Source organism: Mustelus asterias, chromosome 23, assembly GCF_964213995.1.
Source record: "Mustelus asterias chromosome 23, sMusAst1.hap1.1, whole genome shotgun sequence".
In the NCBI taxonomy this organism is placed as follows: domain Eukaryota; kingdom Metazoa; phylum Chordata; class Chondrichthyes; order Carcharhiniformes; family Triakidae; genus Mustelus; species Mustelus asterias.
Window position 1 is genome coordinate 32417581 of NC_135823.1, and position 20623 is coordinate 32438203.

General features: G+C 45.4%; 1 protein-coding gene across 1 annotated transcript in view; it reads right to left on the reverse strand.

Moving 5' to 3' along the window:
• ints1 (integrator complex subunit 1) overlaps positions 1-20623 on the reverse strand; it is a 101165-nt gene that overhangs the window by 44077 nt on the left and 36465 nt on the right. The window contains exons 18-27 of the mRNA XM_078239863.1: positions 17244-17441; positions 16174-16303; positions 12554-12733; positions 11500-11649; positions 10798-10983; positions 9558-9662; positions 7844-8011; positions 5692-5803; positions 3753-3911; positions 286-432 (exon numbers count right to left, since the gene is read on the reverse strand). Coding sequence (XP_078095989.1) covers positions 286-432; positions 3753-3911; positions 5692-5803; positions 7844-8011; positions 9558-9662; positions 10798-10983; positions 11500-11649; positions 12554-12733; positions 16174-16303; positions 17244-17441 — 1535 coding nt within the window. The remainder of the gene's footprint in view (positions 1-285; positions 433-3752; positions 3912-5691; positions 5804-7843; positions 8012-9557; positions 9663-10797; positions 10984-11499; positions 11650-12553; positions 12734-16173; positions 16304-17243; positions 17442-20623) is intronic.

Genomic DNA, 20623 nt, shown 5'->3' on the forward strand with positions numbered 1-20623 from the left:
TAATCAACTGTAAAGCATTTTGGGACATCCTGAATTTGTGAGAAAGATACAAACAACTGTTTCCTTAATACTGATTCCATCCTATAGTTGAATAGCTGCTCCAAGCTCACCCATGAAGAATGGCCATTTGGCGAGCTGCCACAGGGTGACATCACCTGTGGAATTCTTCCTCCCCTTGTCCCCACCTTCCAAGTGTGCCAGTGCCTCCAGAAGGGGGAATTAACTGACAAAAGGGGGTGCCCATCAACAGCCCACTGTCACCTCCTTGGTTACTGAAACACATACTTTTGTCCATGATATTCTGTTCGAGTGTTTGGGGATCGTGGGACACTGCCTGGTCCAGGTACTGCAGGAGTTTGCTCATGCTGGAAACCGGGATTCCAAAGGACTGGACAAACAGGATCAACTGCTGTGGCTCCAGGTCCTGGAGAGCTGCAAGAGAAAGGGGAACGAGAGTTGAGGGTTAGTCGCCATGCAAGCTGCAAATTGCAAATACCATTCAAGAGCCAAGTGCAAATTGCTTCCACATCAGTTCCTGATCCTGTAAGACTGCTACCACCAAAAGGAAACAACAGGAAGATACATAATTGAACAACGGATATAGAATGCCTCCTGATGTTGCTCTGTCTTTCTCCCTGCCTCAACACAGCTTCTCCCTTAAGTTTTTCCTTCCTACTCAAACAATCCAAGGCTTTTCAAACACAAATTTCTCACAATAAACACCTTCAGTCTGCTTTATCTCATCTTTGCTCCCGCTCACTCCACTGTCGATGATGTCTGGCAATACGGCCTCGGACCCATCACCCAGCTTTCACAATTAAAAAAAACACCTGGCAGGGATTACAAGGCTGTAATTTAATTCACAGAGTACAGATGACACCATAAACCCCACGAATGAACCTCAAGTGGTTTATTAGAACTGTCAACTTATCGCTAAGGCTTGAAATCACTCCAGGACACCTAATTATACAAGTAATCAACTTCAGAGAGTGGCTTTATTTACTTTTATTGAACATCAGTTACTGTCAGCATGCTCCATCTTGCTGATCTGCAATGATGCTCAGACCGAGGGATTAATGATCGAGACTGGATTCCTGTATCTCCCAGTCATTCTCAATAAAGTTAATGTGGCTTTATAAAGCTATATATGCACATTAACTGGTTGAACATTAAAGGATAATACGCTAAAAGAGGGGAGAGTAGAAGAATCATTTCAATGCAAGGGATTGACTGTAAGCACATCACAGTTCCTTCAGAGCCTTAGTGAGCAAGTGTGTTAGTTGGTGTTGAATAACCCAAAAAAAGAGGAAAATCCAAGGTTCAGTCCACTATTTTTATAGTGGGCAAGTCAACCCCCAGCAATGGCAACTACTGGGGTGCTACAATTGGCTCAGTGCCTCGGCAGCTGGCATGAACACAGGAAATTGAAGTAGACAATGAAACTCAATGTACCAGACTTGCCATTCAAAAGGGCTGAGTGGCCTTATACAAAGACCTCTTCTGGAAAGTGTGGGCCCTATTTTATCATTTTGATTCAAAGTGCTGAGCGGACTTGAAACTGGGAGTGTTTCAGATCCGACTTTTAGGCCCATTCTGAGGCACCCCTTATACGTACACTGTCTGCGAAAATATCAGCGAGTCCGAATCACGCTGCACAAGCCTGTGGGCGGGGCTGAACGCACCCGAAACCCTGCAGCTTCGATCAGCGCCTCCAACTGCACATGCGCAGAAAAACAATGATAGAATGCAGCTCCCCTGCCACAGCCCTCCCGGGTCGGATAATGTCTCCCCCCGGCCCGCACGGACATTGTCCCACCCCCACACTTTACTGACCCCCTTATCTCCACCCCCACACCCAGACCAATCGCAGCTCCGTTCCCCTTTCCTCCCACCTATCTCAAGCAGAGTAGCAGCGGAACCCCCTTCCCCTCCACTGATCTCAGGCAGAGTGGCAGCGGACACCCCTTCCTCCCCACTGATCTCAGGCAGAGTGGAAACAGACTCCCCATTCCCCCACCCACATGCTTCTCAGTATCATAGCTCCTTGAAAAGTTCAGAGGCTGCAGCAGTGCAATTTGCATGGGCTTTTTGCACATCCTTCAGCTGGCAGAGTGCTGAGTGCAGTAGGACCCAGCAGCATCCAAAAGACCCGAGGTCAGTGCTGAGGCCCGGGTCCATGCTGCAAATTGGACATCAGACACTCTGCTGAGCAACAGCCCCCCACCCCCCCAACACACTCGCAGAGTCCCCACGACCCAAGAAACAAAATGGCCACAAGGATCACCGTAAGCAGCACAGAACCATTGGATGCTCGGCACTTACCTCCTCACTAACCCTCACTGATGGAGTGCTGGAGTCTGACTTTAATGAAGCACGTCTGTTTCACGCCAATTCCAGGTGGGCGAACGTGGTGGTAAAGGGGGAAGTGCCGGTAAAGTTGGGTGTGCAACCAATCACGTCAATAAGTCAATTTAAATGCATGCCCGACTTTATTAAGTTTCCACACCCGAAAACAGGCACAACTCGATGGTAAAATCAGGCCCTACATGTACTTGGAGGAGTGAACTCAGCTGTAGATCCTTCTACGGTCAAATGTCTGCTCTATAAACACACACATGCGGAAAACAGGGATGGGAGCAAGGTACTGGAGAATAGCATATTCTAATGTCTCCTCCCTGAGGAGAAACAACTGTCTAGCGAGAAAGTAGTCTTTGTAGAAAGAATATTAAATAAAAGATGTCAAGCAGGGAATTTAGCACAATATTTCAACCTTATGTTGTGCTGACATTCATAAAATGCTTAAAGCTTTATTCTTATGGTTGTGTGAAACCAAGGCCATTCAATTAAATTATTTCCTTCTAAATCACTGTGACCCATCTATCAGCCTCTATATCAGCTTGGTCTTATCATTGTGTTCAGGTCAGTGCATGGCCTTGCCCCTCACCATCTCTGTAACCTCATGCAGCCACACAACCCTGCCAGAACTGTGCACTCCTCCAATTCTGGCCTACTGCACATTCCCCTTTTCCATCGTGGACCTTCAGCTCTGAAATTACTTCCACCAATCTTTCTGTCTCTCTACTTCGCTCTCTCCTTCTTTAAGATGCCCACTAAAGCTTTCTCTCACCGGCAATAAAATGTATTTGTGCGGCTCAGTGTGAAATTTTGTTTTCGAAAACATTCCTGTGAAATACCTCGGAACATTTTGCTAAATTAGAGTTGCCACGTAAATGCAAGTTGCTGTTGTTCCAGACATTCTCCTCGGTGCCTGCACAAGCCAGCCACAGAATGGAAACATCTGATCACCATTTTGTACCTGAAAACTGCTTGTAATTTTACATCAGGAAATTCTGAATTTTTGTTTTCCTGGTGTTTACCATAGAATCTTATAGCTCACAAGCCAAGTGTCGATAAAGACATCTCAAGTCAGGAGAATGATGGAATACTCCCTGCTTGCTTGGGTATGCCACTAGCTGTGATAACAATGCACCAACCATTTCTGCGTCTCTTCCCAACAAACAACAGAGATACTTCTTCTTCCTTCAGCCTGAGGCAGAATCTGAACCCAAATCTCAAAAGGTGATTTACCCAGCATGCTTCCCAACAAGACAAAAGCATTGGGGGTGGGGGAGAATAGGGGAGTTGAGGGGAGGGATGGCAGAAATCATTTCATTGTAAAGTGTGGAGAATATTGTATGAACTCTGGAATACAGAACACGCTGCTACATTTCCTCCTTCAGCAAAATACTTACCCGCATCCACCAGTCGAGATACTTCCGAGCGAATCATCCGAAGTTTCAGCCAGTCAGGAAGAAGTAGAGCTTCCTCTGAGGTGTCAACCAGGAATGCCGTAGGGAGTGGCTTTCGCTCAGGAAACCAGACGTCAAGAAGGTGGGAGAAGTCACTCTCGCCTGCAAGCCATGATTCAAGAGTGATTAAATGCTAATAATTGGACCACTCTCAAAACAGCATTCAGGAAAGTCTATCAAGAAAATTATAATCAAGCTTGGCGCTGCGTGGTCCTTGAAAAGCTTGGCGCAGGGAGTTGGAAGTGTACAATTGGAGCAGAGGGAGCTTGCAATAGTATGCAAGTTTGAGGTTATATAACATTCCTCACAAAAAAGTGAGTTAGGGAATGGGGTCACCGTAGAAACAAAAGCATCAAGACACGCCTACCCCACCTAGATAGAACAGAAAATCATGAGTGAGCAATGAAAGTCTGCTCTCTCATTCATTCCACATCCTCTTGGAAGGGTGGTTCATTAATTAATTCTTGCAATGTGCCCATCACTGACGAGGCTGGCATTTATTTCCCATCTCTAGATGACGAGGTAATAGCGAGCCTACTTTTTGAACCACTGCAGTCTGTGTGGCGAAAGAGCTCGCACAGTGCTCCTAGGCAGGAAGCTTTGAGAATATGACCTAATGATAATGAACATACATCCAAGTTAAGACGGTGTGCGTCTTGGAGGGACCGTGAAGGTGGTGGTACTCCTTTTCCACCTGTTGCCTTTGGCCTTCTAGGTGGTGATGGTCACAGGTTTGAGAAATGCTGTTGAAGAAACCGTGGCAAGCTGCTGTTAATGGTACACACTTCTATTGCAGGTGTAGGGAAGCATGCGTGCACACATGTATGCTCGCGCACACAAGTGGCCCAGACAGCATAGGAATATTGTTGCAGGGCATGACGGTTTTTCACCAGGCCAGAAGTGGTTGCCCCATGGAGCTTTCTATTTACCAAGGTGAAAACTGTTTGGCAATGGGTGACACTTTTGAGTCTAATCTCAGGGTCAAGTCACATTAGGGTTCGCATTCTGCTTTTCGACAATCAACTCCAACCTCACAGAGGACCCTCATTACACCAGTGACATTCCCCATTTTCAATACCACCCATTCTCATGTTGTCTGCATGAGATTGTCAATTTGTGCCAAATTGTGAGTAATTTCCACTGCGGATTCACATCTCTTTAGAACTAATGGGGGCTGACTTCCTGATATCACTTCAGTTTACGCCTGCTAAAGGGAGAGGAGAATCTCGTCTAGTTTACATTTGAAACAAGTTCACTGTGCAGTCCCTGCAACTGGCTGGATGTTAAGCAAATTTGGAAAGTAAATTGAAAGGGGATAAAATTTGAGTTCTTCTTCTTCATATCATTAACTCAATAAAAGACTTCTTCCACTTTCAGCAGCATATATTGTGTCTTGTGAAAAGTATTCTGAAAAGGGGTACTTCCCTTTCCGAGCACGCACACAAATAAACAACCAAGACACACAAATTTTCAAAATAAACTACTTCTGAAGTGCTGTTACTGCTGTAATGTAGAAAATGCGGCAGTCAATTTGGACACAGCAACTTCCCACAAACAGTGAGATAATGAACGGATAATCCATCCCCCCCCCCCGCACACACACAGACACAGACACACGCACACTGTCTGCCTATATTTTGTGCTCAAGTCATTGAAATGGGCTTGAATCCAAGTTACTCTGAAAGACTAAGTATTGAGTACTTGATGGATGACGTGACCGCACAACCTTCAGACTCAGAGGCAAGTGTGCTTTCCACTAAGACACAGACAACATCTGCAATAATTTATTTCACAAACACTCCTCCCTACTACTTCCTCAAACTCAAACGGTTAAACGCAGAAAAGCACCTCATCCCACCCCAATCCTGTGTCAGGTTTATACCTTGAGGGGGTCCGAGCGTCAGGAGGATGACCATGGCGTGAACCACCAAGATGTGCATGGTGGCAGTCTCCCCAGTGGTCCAGCGCAGGAACACCTGGTCCTGGGACTCAGACTGTAAGTCAGAAACACAAAGCACAGTTAGCCAAGGAAATGCTTCCCTTATAGTAGCAGTCAGATTTGTAGAATCAAATTGCATTCAAGGCTGTAAAATACTCCCATCAACTGTAACTTCCTAAAGGGGATATATACTTGCAAAGGAAGAAATCACAGGTGTCTGAGGAAAGAGCAAGGGAGTGACACTAAATAAATAGCTCTTCAAAGAGCCAGCACAGGTAAATGGGCCGAATAGTCTTTTTGTGTGCTACAGAATTCAATAGGAAACTTTTTAGAAGTAGCAGAGCCTCGTTAGTGCCTGGAGTGCGTCTCCTTTGTCCCAACTCTCAACTTATAGAATGATAGAATCATACCTTTTTTCTTATTCATTCATGGCATGTGAGCATCACTGGCCAGGCCAGCATTTGTCCCTAATTACCCTTGAACTGAGTGGCTCCTAAATCGATTAGGATTATATTCATTGGAGCTTAGAAGAGTGAGAGGGGATCTCATAGAAACTTTAAAAATTCTAACAAGGTTAGACAGGATAAATTCAGAAAGAATGTTCCCAATGGTGGGAGAGTCCAGAACTAGGGGTCATAGTTTTAGGATTGAGGTGAGGAGAAATTTCTTCACCCAGAGGGTGGTGAATGTGTGGAATTCACTACCAAAGCATTGTCTGATTTCAAGAAGGAATTAGATATAGCTCTTGGAGCAAAGGGGATCAAGGGATATGGGAGGAAGGGAGGGGGGGATCAGGATATCGAATTTGATGATCAGCCATGATCAAAATGAATGGCGAAGCAGGCTCAAAGGGCCAAATGGCCTACTCCTGATTCCATTTTCTATGTTTCAATTGCAGAAGCAGTCAAGAATCAACCACATTGCTTGGGTCTGGAGTCACATATAGGCCAGACCGGCGAACAGCAGCAGATTTCCAGATTATCAATTACAATTAAATACCACCAGCTGGCGTGGTGGGATTTGAACCCTTGTCCATGGGCTGGGCTTCTGGATTACCAGTCCAGTGATATCACCACTATGCTACCAGATGCAGTGCAGGATGAAGCCATTTGGCCCACTGTGACTGTGCTGGCTCGTTCAAGGAATTACCCAATTAATCTCATTCCCTTGGCCTTTTTCCATAGTCCTGCAAATTTTCTCTTTTCCAAAAATATCCAGTTCTCTTGTGAAAGTTATAATTTAATCTGCCTCCACCATCCTTCCAGATCATTAAAAATTCGCTACGTAAAGAAATTCTCATCTGTCCCTCTGGTTTTGAAAATTACCTTATGTCTGTGACCTTTCATTTCCAAACCATCTGGCACTGAAAACCCTATTTATTTATTTACTTTGAACACCAATATTAAATTTCCCTTAACGTTCCCTTCTCTAACGAGAACAATCACAGCTTCAATCTTCTTCTTTTTCCTCCAATTTCCTTAGTCCATGAAAATTTCTAGTCCTGTTTGGCAATTTTTCAATTAATTCCACTTCAATTCCTTCACATCAGTAGTTAGAATCTCTACAGTGCAGAAGGAGACCATTTGGCCCATCGAGTCTGCACCGACAACAATCCCACCCAGGCCCTATCCCCGTAACCCCACGTGTTTACGCTGCTAATCCCTCTGACACTAAGGAGCAATTTAGCATGGCCAATCAACCTAAACTGCACATCCTTGGAAGAAACTGGAGCACCCAGTGGAAACCCACACAGACACGGGGAGAATGTGCAAACTCCACACAGATAGTTGTCCAAGGCCGTAATTGAACGCAGGTCCCTGGCACTGTGAGGCAGCAGTGCTAACCACTGTGCCACCGTGCTGCTCCCAACTCTTATGAAGAGTTTAAAACAACCACGACAGACACTGAACATATGGCAAAATCCTCCACCAGGAATGCTCCCAAATCTCAGCACAGGATCGTGAGCGGAGTTGGTCAGAAGTCGACTCCTCGGGAACTGCAGATCTCAACTTACTTTGGCAGCTCCCATGGGCAGCACTAGCCCCTAATGATTGAGCCTGCGCTTCCAGCCATTCCAACACAGCAGCCCACTCACCCAGCTGTACACCTCCTCGTCTTCCTTGGTCTTCCGCATTCGCTTCACGTACCGCGAGAAGATGGCTATCAACGCCACCAGCACAGACTCACATTCCATCCTGTAGGCGTGCTTGGCAAAGAGGTGAGTCATGATCGTGGATCGCTCGACAATTAAGCGAGCAACGTCCTGAGGAGGCAAACAGACAGGGTTACAAGCAGGAACAAAATGTAAATGGTGGGAAAGCTGAAACAAATAGACAATGTTGGAAGCAAAGGACCTGAAAGGGGAAAGCCAACTAATGGCCTTGGTGCAAACCCATCAAATCTCTGATTCTTAAAGGGTCTCCACAGAAACTAGTTAGCCTGTTTCTTATCCTCCTTTTTTAGACACTTAGCAAATCTGCTGCATATTTCCAACATTTTCTGTTTTTATTAATAAATAGCAAATTATAACTTATCCATCACCTCATAACCCTCGCTGATTCACATCGGCTCCTAGTGCAGCATCTTCTCAAATTTATAATTCTAACCCTTGTTTCCAAACCTTCCGTAACTCTGTAATCTTCTCCAGTCCTAAAACTCTCCGAGATCTCTGCATTTCGCCAATTCTGGCCTCCTGTGCATCTCCAATTTAATTGTCCATCGCTGGTGCCTGAAGCTGCATAAGCCTGGAATTTCCCCCCTAAACCTGTCTTTCTAATTCTCTCTTTTCCTTTAAGACGCTCCAGAAAATGAATCTCTTGGATCAATCTTTTGGTAACCTATCCTAATATCTTAGTTGGCTAAGCATCAAGCTCCATCTCACGCTGCTCCTGTGAAGCACCCTAGGATGTTTCACTGCAAAGACACTACATTAATGCAAATTGCTGTATCACAAAACTGTTGACTTCATTGCCACGGATCCGCGACAAAATAATTTAATCACTAATGGCTTTAGCTGTCAAGCATTTTTGCTTAAATGTCAAAATGGGATTATCCACTTCCACACCCAGTAACGACACTGCTCCGGTGTCATTTTATTGGGAAATCTAGGGGAAGGAACAAGATCCATCTGTAGAAAATGTGAATAGGCTGGGGCTTTTTTCTGCACAAAAAGAGAAGGCCCGAAGTGACTCGATAGCGGCCCTTAAGATTATGAAAGGTTTGATAAGGTCGATACAGAGGATATGTTCACATTTAGGGCAAGTCCAGTAAGTGGGTCCATAAATAGAAGATAGTGATTAATATATATGACAGAGAATTCAGGAGAAACGTCTATACCCAGAGAGTGGTCAGAATGTTGAACTCACTCCAACATGGAGCAGCTGAGGAAAATAGCATTGATGCATTTAAGGGGAAGTATGAGGGAGAAAAAGATAAAGGCATATGTCGATGAGGCAGATGGAAAAAGATGGGAGGAGGATTGTGTTAAGCATATAGCCCCCCCATGGATCTGTTGGACCAAAGGCCTTTTTTCTGTGCTGTAAACATTTTGTAAACCACTCTTCCTTACATTAAAACTGTGATGTTGGTGTTGGAGTACATGTAGCTGCTGTCGACACCTCACTATCAACACTAATGTGTGAACGACACAGCTTAGCAACCAGACTTCTTACATCTCAAGTGAAATTTTTAAAAACCTGCCCAAGCTGGGAGTGAGCGTGAGGCAGCGACTCGTTCTGGCAGTAATTACAGATATTTCTTTGTCAGCTCTCCCTCATCCCCTTGCTCTAACCTGCTTATATCGTTCTTACCAGAGCAAGATCGTTGTGCTGAGCCTGTTCCTCTACTGGTGCGTGTTGTGACAGATAAATGACATAGGCGCTTATGGTCTGGGGATCAGTCTCCACATGAATGGCCTGCAAATTGAAATTAGCGATGAAAAAAAATAAAAATGGCATGAATTTTTAATTCACATCACTTTCAGCTGCACAATCCACACACTGTACAAGTGTCTATATGCTGTTCCACTCTCTCTGTATTTCTTTCTCTCTCTCTCTTCCTCACCTATTTGGCTACATATAATTATATATTGTACTTTTTTCCAATGTGGTTAAATCCTAAAAAGAGTTAAAACGCACTACGCACAGTGACAAAAAAACAGAAGCTTGTGCTAAAATACTAAACTCAATGAAACAATGGTTGATCTGTGACTGTATTCCACATCCCCAAAATTGTCCCATAGATTTTAATGCTTACATTTAATAGAAATCCACTAATCTCAGATTTAAAATTCACGATTGACCCAGAATCAAACCAGAGTGCTGGAATCTGGCGCCACCATGTGGTGAAGACATGCTTTCAACCGACAACAATACAAAGGTAAAATGTGCTTGCAAAATCTGCAGCAAGTGAAAGAATACCCAGGTCTGTGTGTGACTCAGCCTCACTAATCATTTAAGTCCAGAAACTTAAACACATAAACCAGGACTATCACTCCAGGGCAGCACAGGAGAAGCATTACAATGTCAGGGGAGTTGCATTGTAGATGAGACGTTAAACCAACACTTGGTCTACATAACAGGTTTCATGGCACCATGTCCTGGCTAATATTTACCCCCGAAGCCTCAATACTAAACAAAAAAATCCTATCATTGGGACATTATCATATTGCAGTTTGCAGGATGTATACAAATCACTTGTCATGTTTCTTACATTACAACAGTAAGTACATTGCAAAAAAAGTACTTCATTGGCTATGGAGTGCTTTGGAGTGTCCCAAAGATATGAAAGGTGTTATATAAATGTGTTATGAATTTATTTTATAAAGCACTGTGAGACAATGAAGGCCTCAAATAAACACACATCACATTATCCTGTTAGATTAAGAGACTCCTTACCTCCCTCAATCTTCCTACACACGCTGACTTTCAAAACCCAAACTTGGTGTCACCTCACCCCTACTTCACTATTTGTCACATCTCTTTCAAAGCTGGTGTTTCCGCAATAATGATTCTGAATCGCCAGTGTTTCCAGCTGGATTGCAAAGCTCACCTGCTGCAGTGCCAGGGATGTCATGTTACAGACACTGCTGAAGAGAGGCAGTTTGGGAAGATCCCGGAGCAGCCACTGATATCCAGGGAGTGGCTCCCCATCACTTGAGTCCTCTTCCAACATCTGCTCTCGCTCTTCCGCATCCCGTAGGCTGCTCTCAGAGTCAGTCAGGACCATAGACAAGCCCTAGAGCGAGGAGAAACATTAGACTGCATACCTATATGGACATTTCTTCATTGGATCACCAAGAAACGAGAAGTCCTCCAAAGGTGAGGTCAAAATTCAAGCATTAAAATACACAAGCAAGTGCTCTGCAAAAGCAAAGCAGAGGAGTCCTGGTCGTGCTCCGTGCCTCCCTTTGAAACACTGACATCAGTAAATTGACAGGGTGAAGGGAACAAAACATGTAAGAGTGGGGTGAGGCACATATGCAGCATTATCAGTATGCTCCATTCACAATTAAATAATCCACCGGCATTCACTGTTGGGGTTACATGAGGAATGGTGATTGCTCAGGATGGGGTGTTCAGCTCGGCATCTCCGGGAGAGGACAGTCGAGTTTTGCAGCTGGGGAGTCGAAAAGTGACTCACTCCACCAACCCATCACACTTCCTTCAAAGTACAGGCGGCGATCCCTGCTCTGATTTCACAATGGGAGGAGATGCTGTTAACTTAAGAGGCACACATCCTTCTCTGACTTACCTTCATGGCCAGAACGCGGGAGGCCACCTGTGGGGAGCTCAGACGCCGCAAGAAGTAATCCAGCACTTCGCAGGTGGTCTGCTCATCGGCTTTGGAGCCCAGGAGGAGGTCCTGCAGACGGCCCAAGAGCTGCCGCTGTTTCTGCTGCCTCTGCAGTATGGGAGAAAAAGCACTGGGTTCAAATAAGGACACAATCTGCCCTGCTCCAAGTATGTGAGTCATGATGTGGAGATGCCGGCGTTGGACTGGGGTAAGCACAGTAAGAAGTCTCACAACACCAGGTTAAAGTCCAACAGGTTTATTGTGGACTTTAACCTGGTGTTGTGAGACTTCAAGTATGTGAGCACAGAACCTGGGCTCTCACACCTAATGCCAGTGCTGAGGAAGCACTACATGGTCACAGCTGCCATCTTTCTAACACATTAATCCAAGGCTCCATCCACACTCTACATTGAGGAGAAAAGCATTCAGTTGAAACAAGAATACGATCTACAACTTTCTCACCCAGGGCAGAGTTTGCAAAGTTTAGCAAGAAGAAGACATGGCCAAAAAAAGCAAGACTTTTCCACTTTCTTCATCGTCACTGTGTATGTTGGACCTCTCACAAACTTCCCTCAGCCTCCAAGTCAGACTGTGGGTTCAATTTCCACAGCACACACGTGAGTGAGCTCTGCACTGCTGGAGGTGCCATCTTCAGTATGAGACATTAAATCAAGACTCCCTATTTGCCCTTTGAGGTGTGTGTAAAAGATCCCAAAAAAATCACAGGGTGTCTGCCCTGTTGTCTTGGCCAACATTCCTCCCTCAACCACTATCACGGAAAATAAAAATCTGGTTATTATCACACGATTGCTTGAGAGCTTGCTGTCCCCAAATTGGTTGCCATGTTTCCTTCATTACTACAGTAACTACATTTCAAAAGGACTTCACTGGCTGCAGAGCACAACCTAAGGTCACGAAAGGCATAGTCTAAATGCAAATCTTTATCTTGTCAGACAATTTCAGCCATCAGCATGTTAGTGCCATCGACTCATTCGCACACCTGCAGCCTCACCTGTCGTTTCTTGGCTCGCTGCTCTTTGCTCTCACCCTCGTCTTCCTCTTCTGTGGAGGTTGCCTCATCGGCTGCATCGTGGAGCAGGAATTCACACAGGCACTGCACTGGCAACACATCCAAGGATCCTTCACTGGACTGCACCAGGTCCGCTAACCAGGGCATGGACTGGGACGAGGCCTAGAGGGGAGGGAAAGTAGGAACAAAAATCTTGAATCGCCTTCAGAATCGTTTTAAATCCCAGATTATTTAAAAATATGATTAGTTGATAATAGATATGATTTATTTATAACAGGGTTAGTAACCAGATGATACAGGTTTAAAAGTAATTGGCAGAAAAGCCAGGGAAGATAGGAATTTATTTTTAAAACTTAACAATGATCTGGAGTGCCTGAAAGGATGGTGGAAGCACATTCAACAGCAATTTCCAAAAGAAAACTAGATAGCTACTCGAAAAGGAAAACATTGCTGGACTAGGGTGAAAGAGTAAAGGGAGTAAAGAATAGGATTAATGGATAGGCTTTTTCCGAGAACTGGCATAGGCACAATGGACTGAATGGCCTCAATCTATGTATGATTCCATGAGTCTGTAAAATACGACTGAGGCATGTTTTAGATGCAATGTGGTTGAGGCACAACATCCATATCACCTCAGTACCACTTACACTGACAGGGGTTAAACCAGGTAAGAAATCTCACAACATCAGGTTAAAGTCCAACAGGTTTATTTGGTAGCAAAAGCCACTAGCTTTCGGAGCGCTGCCCCTTCGTCAGGTAAGTGGGAGTTCTGTTTATAAACAGAGCATATAAAGACACAAACTCAATTTACAAAATAATGGTTGGAATGCGAGTCTTTACAGGTAATCAAGTCTTAAAGGTACAGACAATGTGAGTGGAGAGAGGGTTAAGCACAGGTTAAAGAGATCTGTATTGTCTCCAGCCAGCACAGTTAGTGAGATTTTGCAAGCCCAGGCACGTCATGGGGGTTACAAATAGTGTGACATGAACCTAAGATCTCGGTTGAGGCCATCCTCATATGTGCGGAACTTGGCTATCAGTCTCTGCCCAGCGACTCTGTGTTGTTGTGTGTCGTGAGGCCGCCTTGGAGAACGCTTACCCGAAGATCAGAGGCCGAATGCCCGTGACCGCTGAAGTGTTCCCCAACAGGAAGAGAACACTCTTGCCTGGTGATTGTCGAGCGGTGTTCATTCATCCGTTGTCCTAGCGTCTGCATGGTCTCCCCAATGTACCATGCCTCGGGACATTCTTTCCTGCAGCGTATCAGGTAGACAACGTTGGCTGAGTTGCAAGAGTATGTACCATGTACCTGGTGGATGGTGTTCTCACGTGAGATGATGGCATCAGTGTCGATGATCTGGCACGTCTTGCAGAGGTTGCAGTGGCAGGGTTGTGTGGTGTCGTGGTCACTGTTCTCCTGAAGGCTGGGTAGTTTGCTGCGGGCAATGGTCTGTTTGAGATTGTGCGGTTGTTTGAAGGCAAGAAGTGGGGGTGTGGGGATGGCCTTGGCAAGATGTTCGTCTTCATCAATGACATGTTGAAGGCTCCGGAGAAGATGTCGTAGCTTCTCCGTTCCGGGGAAGTACTGGACGACGAAGGGTACTCTGTCCACTGTGTCCCGCGTTTGTCTTCTGAGGTCGGTGCAGTTTTTCGCTGTGGCGCGTCGGAACTGTCGATCGATGAGTCGAGCGCCACAGGATATATCCCGAGGCATGGTACATTGGGGAGACCATGCAGACGCTACGACAACGGATGAATGAACACCGCTCGACAATCACCAGGCAAGAGTGTTCTCTTCCTGTTGGGGAACACTTCAGCGGTCACGGGCATTCAGCCTCTGATCATCGGGTAAGCGCTCTCCAAGACGGCCTTCACGAGTCTATGCAGACTCGCTGAGCAGAGACTGATAGCCAAGTTCCGCACTCAAGGATGGCCTCAACTGGGATCTTGGGTTCATGTCACACTATCTGTAACCCCCACGACTTGCCTGGGCTTGCAAAATCTCACGAACTATCCAGGCTGGAGACAATACACATTTCTTTATCCTGTGCTTAACCCTCTCTCCACTCACATTGTCTGTACCTTTAAGACTTGATTACCTGTAAAGACACGCATTCCAACCATTATTTTGTTAACTGTTTGTGAACAGAACTCCCACTTACCTGACGAAGGCGCAGCACTCTGAAAGCTAGTGGCTTTTGCTACCAAATAAACCTGTTGGACTTTAACCTGGTGTTGTGAGACTTCTTACTGTGTTTACCCCAGTCCAAAGCCGACATCTCCACATCGGATTTAACCAAAATAGCTATCCAGCACCCCATGCTTGTATTAGAGAATTTTAACACTTCCTCCAGAGATACAGACTTATAGAATCATACAGAGCAGAAGGAGGCCACTTGGCCCATCAAGTCTACACCGACCACAATCCCATCCAGGCTCTATCCCCATTATCCCATTCATTTACCCTAGCTAGTCCCCCTGACACGAAGGGGCAATTTTAGCATGGCCAATCCACCTAACCTGCACATCTTTGGACTGTGGGAGGAAACTGGAGCACCGGAGGAAACCCACACAGACACGGGGAGAATGTGCAAACTCCACACAGATAGTGACTCAAGCTGGGAATCGAACCTGGATTCGTGGCGCTATGAAGCAGTAGTGTTAACCACTATGCCACCACGCCGCCCTAACATTTTCTCACAAGGTTAGATAGCTTTCCTACTTTCTACAGACCCATCAGGGTCCTAGATTTACATTCTTTTTACCCAGAATGTATCTATAAAGAATCACCTCAATTAAAAGGTTGGAAGATTGAAATATTTCCCATGCAATGAATTCTCCGACATGCTGCACTGTGGAGTAATACAACAGATTCACGTCCCTATTTTTATTCCATGGTCAAACGAAGTTGTTGATATTCGGCACTTGTTTTCTGGGACTGCAATAGAGGGCATTGGATCAGCTGCCAATTATACAGAGCACCTTAATGCCATTGATGGCAATGGAACTGAATATCTAGTGCTGCGTGCACACTTGAGAAGTTTTACAATGACTGGTAAATGGTTTGGGACATCCCAAGGCCGTACAAGGCATGATATAAATGCCAAGTCCTTTCTATGTATTTGGCTCAGTGTGTCTGTGCCAGCACAAACTCCACATCATTACAGTCTACACAAAGCCTACTTTCCTGGGCCTTGCCAAGTTATTCATTCCAAAAGTTGCCACATTTTCACCTTTACACTGACCAATGTTAAAGCTTTAGGATATTTGGGATAAGATGTCCACTCCACTTCAGATATAGGTTTCCCTTCCTTTTTAAAATGTGAAAAAGACATTGTTGGGGTGATAGCAATCACCCAAAGACAGATACTACATGGTAATTGTCTTCAATTTTGGTTGACCTTCGGAGGGGCAAACTCATGATTTTATTTGGGCTGGAGGGGAGTTGGGTTATGGAGAACAGGAGACAATTATCTGCGTTCTACTTCACTAACTGCAAAGCACTTCAGCAAGTGGTGGGATTGTGAAAGGCACTTTATCAATGCAAGTTCTTTCTATCTATAAAACAGCAACTATACCCAGCTGAAGCTGCACACACTCACCTGTCTCTGAATGATGTTTAGCAGGAAGTCAGGATGACGACTCCGGCACAGGAGGTGTCCAAGATGAAGGGACTGATTCAAGCTCTTCAGCTGCTCGAGAACCTGTGGAGGTGGCCGGCGAGGAACTCCCCTAAGAGACAGGGAGGCAAAAGGTCAGTAATCTGGAAGCCAATAAATACATCGTCAGAGGCATTTCAAACATTTTGTGTTTATATTTCAGATTTCCAGGCATCCACAATATCTTATATTTTAAGAATGTAGTTACAGACCTCCCCACAATGAACACACTTTCTCTGCATCTGTCGCATCACACCCTTTCATAATTCTGAACCTCTCTATCAGGTCACCCCTCAGCCAGAGTAAACAGGCCCAACAGTGCTTCCTGCCAGTTGGTACCCTCTCAGTTTTGTCATCTTTGACAATCTCTTTCCTACCTCCCTATTATGTGTGACTGCCTGGCAGAAAGAGCCCAGACTGTGTGCTCGCCTACTTGGGGAAATTGGAGTCTTTACATTTAACTTCAACAAATGGGACAATGGTCCTTAGCTGTCCTGCACTAGGGAGTGAGCAGGGAAAACAATGACCAGTTTGCCTTAGCCTGATTTATAACCAGTCCAGGGGGGGGGGGCCTTTTTGGTGGGGCAAGTTCTCCAGCATGAGGTCTTGGGACCCGCCTGCAGGGTTGTTTTTCACAATGAGTCAATAAATATGGCGGGAGAAGCCAGCAGTGCAGCCAGTAGGCTGCACGCCCCTTTTAACACCTCACTTGACACATCATCAAAAGAGAAAACTCCCCCTTGTGGCTTCTACTGGAGAATGCACTGGTTCAGCTGTCAGCAGAGAACAGAATTGGCCCTTGCTGTGATTCCCCCAAAGTTAAATACCTTGCTAGCATCCAGCTGGGAAATGAGGGGTTGTCAATGTCAGTGGCACTATATCCCAGCAGGGGTCAGGGGTCAGCACCATTTAAAAAATCCTGGAGGGCAAAGGGTGTATGTTGATTCAAAAGAGCGCACACCTACTCTCACTAAAGAGGCGGCCAATGGTGGCACTCACTACCAGACACTCACTGTGGGTCGAGGCTAGTGAGTTGTGACAGCAGCAGGCTGTTGCTCTCAGTGATGGTTTGTTTTGTTGACGCAGCGGCCAGGTGGCTCTCAAAGGCCAGAATCTCCTGCTTCTCTCTCTGCGACATCTGCAGTTCACGATTGATCATGTCGTTCCGGGTCTCCTCATCGGTCACAGTACATTGTGGGTACGAGAAGTTGCTGCAAAGAGAAAATCAGGAGAATTTAAGTGGCCTTGATCGTGATCACATCTTCTCACCCTCGTGATGTTCATGTTTCAGAGGGTGCACATGACAGGCCCGATTTTACCATTGCATCGAAGTCAGGCGTGAGGCCATAACCCGATCCGCGCCTGCGCAGATACCCACTTTACCAAGGCCCGAAAACGGCTGCGATCCGATCCGTGCCCGAAACAGGCGCAACGACGATTTAAATGCATTTGCATGTATTTAAATTGAACTAATGAACTGCTCGCCCAACTTTATCAGCATTTTCCCCTTTACCATCGCGTTCACGCATCCAGATTGGTGGTGGTGAGGCCGAACTTTCTCTTGGGGGGGGGGGGGGGGGTGAATTCTATCCCATCACATTTCTAATTCTGATCATTCCTGTTATAAATGCTACTTAGATTATATTTCACTTGCCATGAATGTTGGTTTTTTCTCCCTACACCAGCAAGTTCAGAAGAAGTGGAATCTTATTACTATTTATCTTATTACCATTTCCCAAATTATCTTCTAAACCTGGAAATGCAGCTCTTAGAATTTACTGCAAGTTGGCTGTTGCTAAACACAATTCCAAAGGTTGTTGAATCAAGCAACGGTTATTTGTACACGCACCTATATGTTTCATTACACAACCTCAATAAAGGCCTGGATATGTACCTCAGTGGATTTTGCAACTACAGGCAGCAGAGAGAAGGGATTCCACAGCTATAATAGTGCACGTGCACTTAATTAGTGAAACTGTCAAAGCACTCGGCTGTGAGTATGTGAACTATACTGGGAGGGAGGCCAGATGGATCTCTGGGGGGGGGGGGGGGGGGGGGGGGGGGCAGAGGGTCACAATCGGTCTGGGTAGCAGGGGGGGTGGGTGGATAAGGGGGAAAGTTATGTTGTAGGGGTGGGGGTGCTGTCTGTGGGGACCATCACTCTCGGGCCGCTTTATCCGCTTTTTGCGTCCTGCGAGCAATGTGACAGCGGCGCGATTTTCAAATTTTTTTGCAGTTCAGAGCTCCAATCATTTCAGGCGCGCTAAGCCCCGCCCATAGCACAATTCAGACCCGCGATTGTTTTTTCAGGCTAAGTGCGTATCGGGGCACCTGAAAGCAGATTTCCAAGTCGGATTGGAATTGCACCCAGGTTCAGTATTTGGAATGAAAATGGTAAAATTGGGCCTGGCATGTCCACGTGGTTGCCACTGTTTAAAAAAGGAGGTAGACAAAGGCGGGTAACTGTAGGCCGGTTAGTTTAACTTCTGTAGTGTGGAAAATACTTGAATCTATCATCAAGGAATAAATAGCAAGACATCTGGATATAAATTGCCCCATTGGGAAGACGCAGCATGGGTTCATGAAAGGCAGGTCATGTTTGACTAATTTGGTGGAATTCTTTGAGAATATTACATGCGCAATGGACAATGGGGAACCTATGGATGTGGTGCATCTGGACTTCCAGGAGGCATTTGACAAGGTGCACGGTGTTATGGATAATGTATTAGCATGGATAGAAGATTGGTTCACTAACAGAAAGCAAAGATGTTTTTCTGGTTGGCAATCAGTGACTAGTGGTGTGCCTCAGGGATCAGTGCTGAGACTGCAATTGTTTACAATTTACATTGATGATTTGGAGTTGGGGACCAAATATACTGTGTCAAAATTCGCAGATGACACTAAGATGAGTGGCAGAGCAAAGTGTACAGAGGACACTGAAAGTCTGCAGAGGGATACAGATAGTCTAAGTGAGTGGGCAAGGGTCTGGCAGATGGAGTACAATGTTGGTAAATGTGAGGTCATCCATTTTGGTAGGAATAACAGCAAAATGGACTATTATTTAAATGGCAAAACATGCTGCTGTACAGAGGGATCTGGGTGTCCTTGTGCATGAATCATAAAATGTTGGTTTACAGATGCAGTCGGTAATTAAGAAGGCAAATGGAATTTTGTCCTTCATTGCTAGAAGGATGGAGTTTAAAAACAGCGAGGTTATGTTGCAGCTCTATAAGATGTTGGTGAGGCCACATCTGGAGTACTGTGTGCAGTTTTGGTCTCTTTACTTGAGAAAGGATGTACTGGCACTGGAGGGGTGCAGAGGCGATTCACTAGATTGATTCCGGAGTTGGCTTATGAGGAGAGACTGAGTAGACTGGGACTATACTCATTGGAATTCAGAAGAATGAGAGGAGATCTTATAGACACATATAAGATTAGGAAGGGGATATATAAGATAGAAGCAGGGAGGTTGTTTCCACTGGCAAGTGAAACTAGAACTAGAGGACATGGCTTCAAAATAAGGGGGAGCAGATTTAGGACTGAGTTGAAGAGGAACTTCTTCATCTAAAGGGTTGTGATGAAGCAGTTGAGGCTACCTCATTGAATGTTTTTAAGGCAAGGACAGTTAAATATTTGAACAATAAAGGAATTAAGGGTTATGGTGAGCGGGCGGATAAGTGGAGCTGAGTTCATGAAAAGATCAGCCATGATCTTATTGAATGGCGGAGCAGGCTCGAGGGCCTGCTCCTAGTTCTTAAGCTCTCATGAGAGTTCTGGAGTTCTAACAGTAAGAGTTTTAACAACACCAGGTTAAAGTCCAACAGGTTTATTTGGTAGCAAATACCATTCGCTTTCGGAGCGCTGCTCCTTCGTCAGATGGAGTCTGATGGAGCTCTAACAGGTTGTCAGAGAGAGCGGTAGATTACTCCAATACAATGGTAGAATACAGCAGTAGCTGTTCATAAATTACAGAGTGCTGGAACTAAATAAAACATTGGTTCGGCCACAACTAGAGTATAGTGTGCCATTCTGGGATCCACATTATTGGAGGGATGTGTTAGCACTGGAAAGGGTGCAGAGGAGATTTACCAGAATGTTGCCTAGGCTGGAGCGTTTTAGTTATGAAGAGAGATTGGATAGACTGGGGTTGTATTCCTTGGAGCAGAGGAGAAGAGGGGGAACATGATTGAGATGCATAAGATTATGAGGAGCATAAATCAAGTAGATAGGAAGAAACCATTCCCCTTGGTGGAGGAATCAATGACTAGTGGGCATAGATTCAAGGCAAGGGGCAGGAGGTTTAGAGGGGACGTGAGGAAAAACCTTTTCACCCAAAGGCTGGTGGGAGTCTGGAATGTACTGCCTGAAAGGGTGGTAGAGGCAGAGAACTTCA